Consider the following 947-nt stretch of genomic DNA (forward strand, 5'->3'; position numbering starts at 1 on the left):
GCAATAAATGTGGCAAAGTCCCATCTAGTCAACCATTGTAAGAAGTTATTACGACCGGCAAACAAGATCAATAATGGCATATTGACTGATACGACAATACCAGTTCTATCTGCAACATAACGAATGATTGCGAGACGTCTTGTTTCAAAAATAGGATCATTTTGAACGTACCTGATATTAGCGCTGCAACATGCTATTGTGACTGCAACAAAGCCTACAAGAATTAATGTCTCAAGTCTTGAAGGTACTAAAAAATCGAAAACCTTTAAGAAAGGTCTCTCACTGGTTTTATTCTTGCTAGCAGCTGCTGGTAATGTAACATATTTTCTCCATGTGTTAGATACTGGACCTGTGAATGTTTTTACCAACCCAGGGGATATTATTTTGGTCCAGTTTACAACTGTAACAATTAAGAAGACAAGTGCCCAATAACCAAGAACACCTGAACCGTAATACAATGAATTTTCATAATTACCCAAGAACTGATCATATGCTTTAACATATAACTTAACCACTGTTGTATTTAACTTAACAGGAATGTTGATTGGAACTGTTGCATTAAATCCCTTGATATCGACTGGATCCTTAGCTAAGGTAGTATAATTCTTGTATGCTGCTTCAAATTGGTCCAAAGTAATGGAGATTCCGAATGTTTTACAGTTTTCACTCAATTTACTAACAAAGTCTGGCGAAGTCTCGTCAAGAATATGGTAACATCCAGCAACCATAGCTAATGCATTAGGGTCAACACAGTAACAATAATATGCATATGGCGAAGTTGGATCGCAAATTGTAGCAGTAGCTGAAACAGCCCCAGAACATGATGATGCTATTCTTGCAGCATATCCATAATGTGTATAGGGTGCTCCTCCCTCTGCATCAACAGTTGCGATACCGACAATAAATATAAGTAACAGTAATAGGCTGTATTTTGTTGACAAAAGCAT

General features: G+C 37.2%; 1 protein-coding gene across 1 annotated transcript; it reads right to left on the reverse strand.

Moving 5' to 3' along the window:
• Nucleotides 1-52: 52 nt before the first annotated feature.
• On the reverse strand, nucleotides 53-947 carry AC631_05631 (uncharacterized protein; the record flags this gene model as incomplete). The annotated part of the gene is made up of 1 exon (XM_015614460.1): nucleotides 53-947. A coding segment is annotated over one exon (895 nt), but the record flags the coding sequence as incomplete, so codon positions are not given.

This window comes from Debaryomyces fabryi, assembly GCF_001447935.2.
Source record: "Debaryomyces fabryi strain CBS 789 chromosome Unknown contig00243, whole genome shotgun sequence".
NCBI classification, from domain to species: Eukaryota; Fungi; Ascomycota; class Pichiomycetes; order Serinales; family Debaryomycetaceae; genus Debaryomyces; species Debaryomyces fabryi.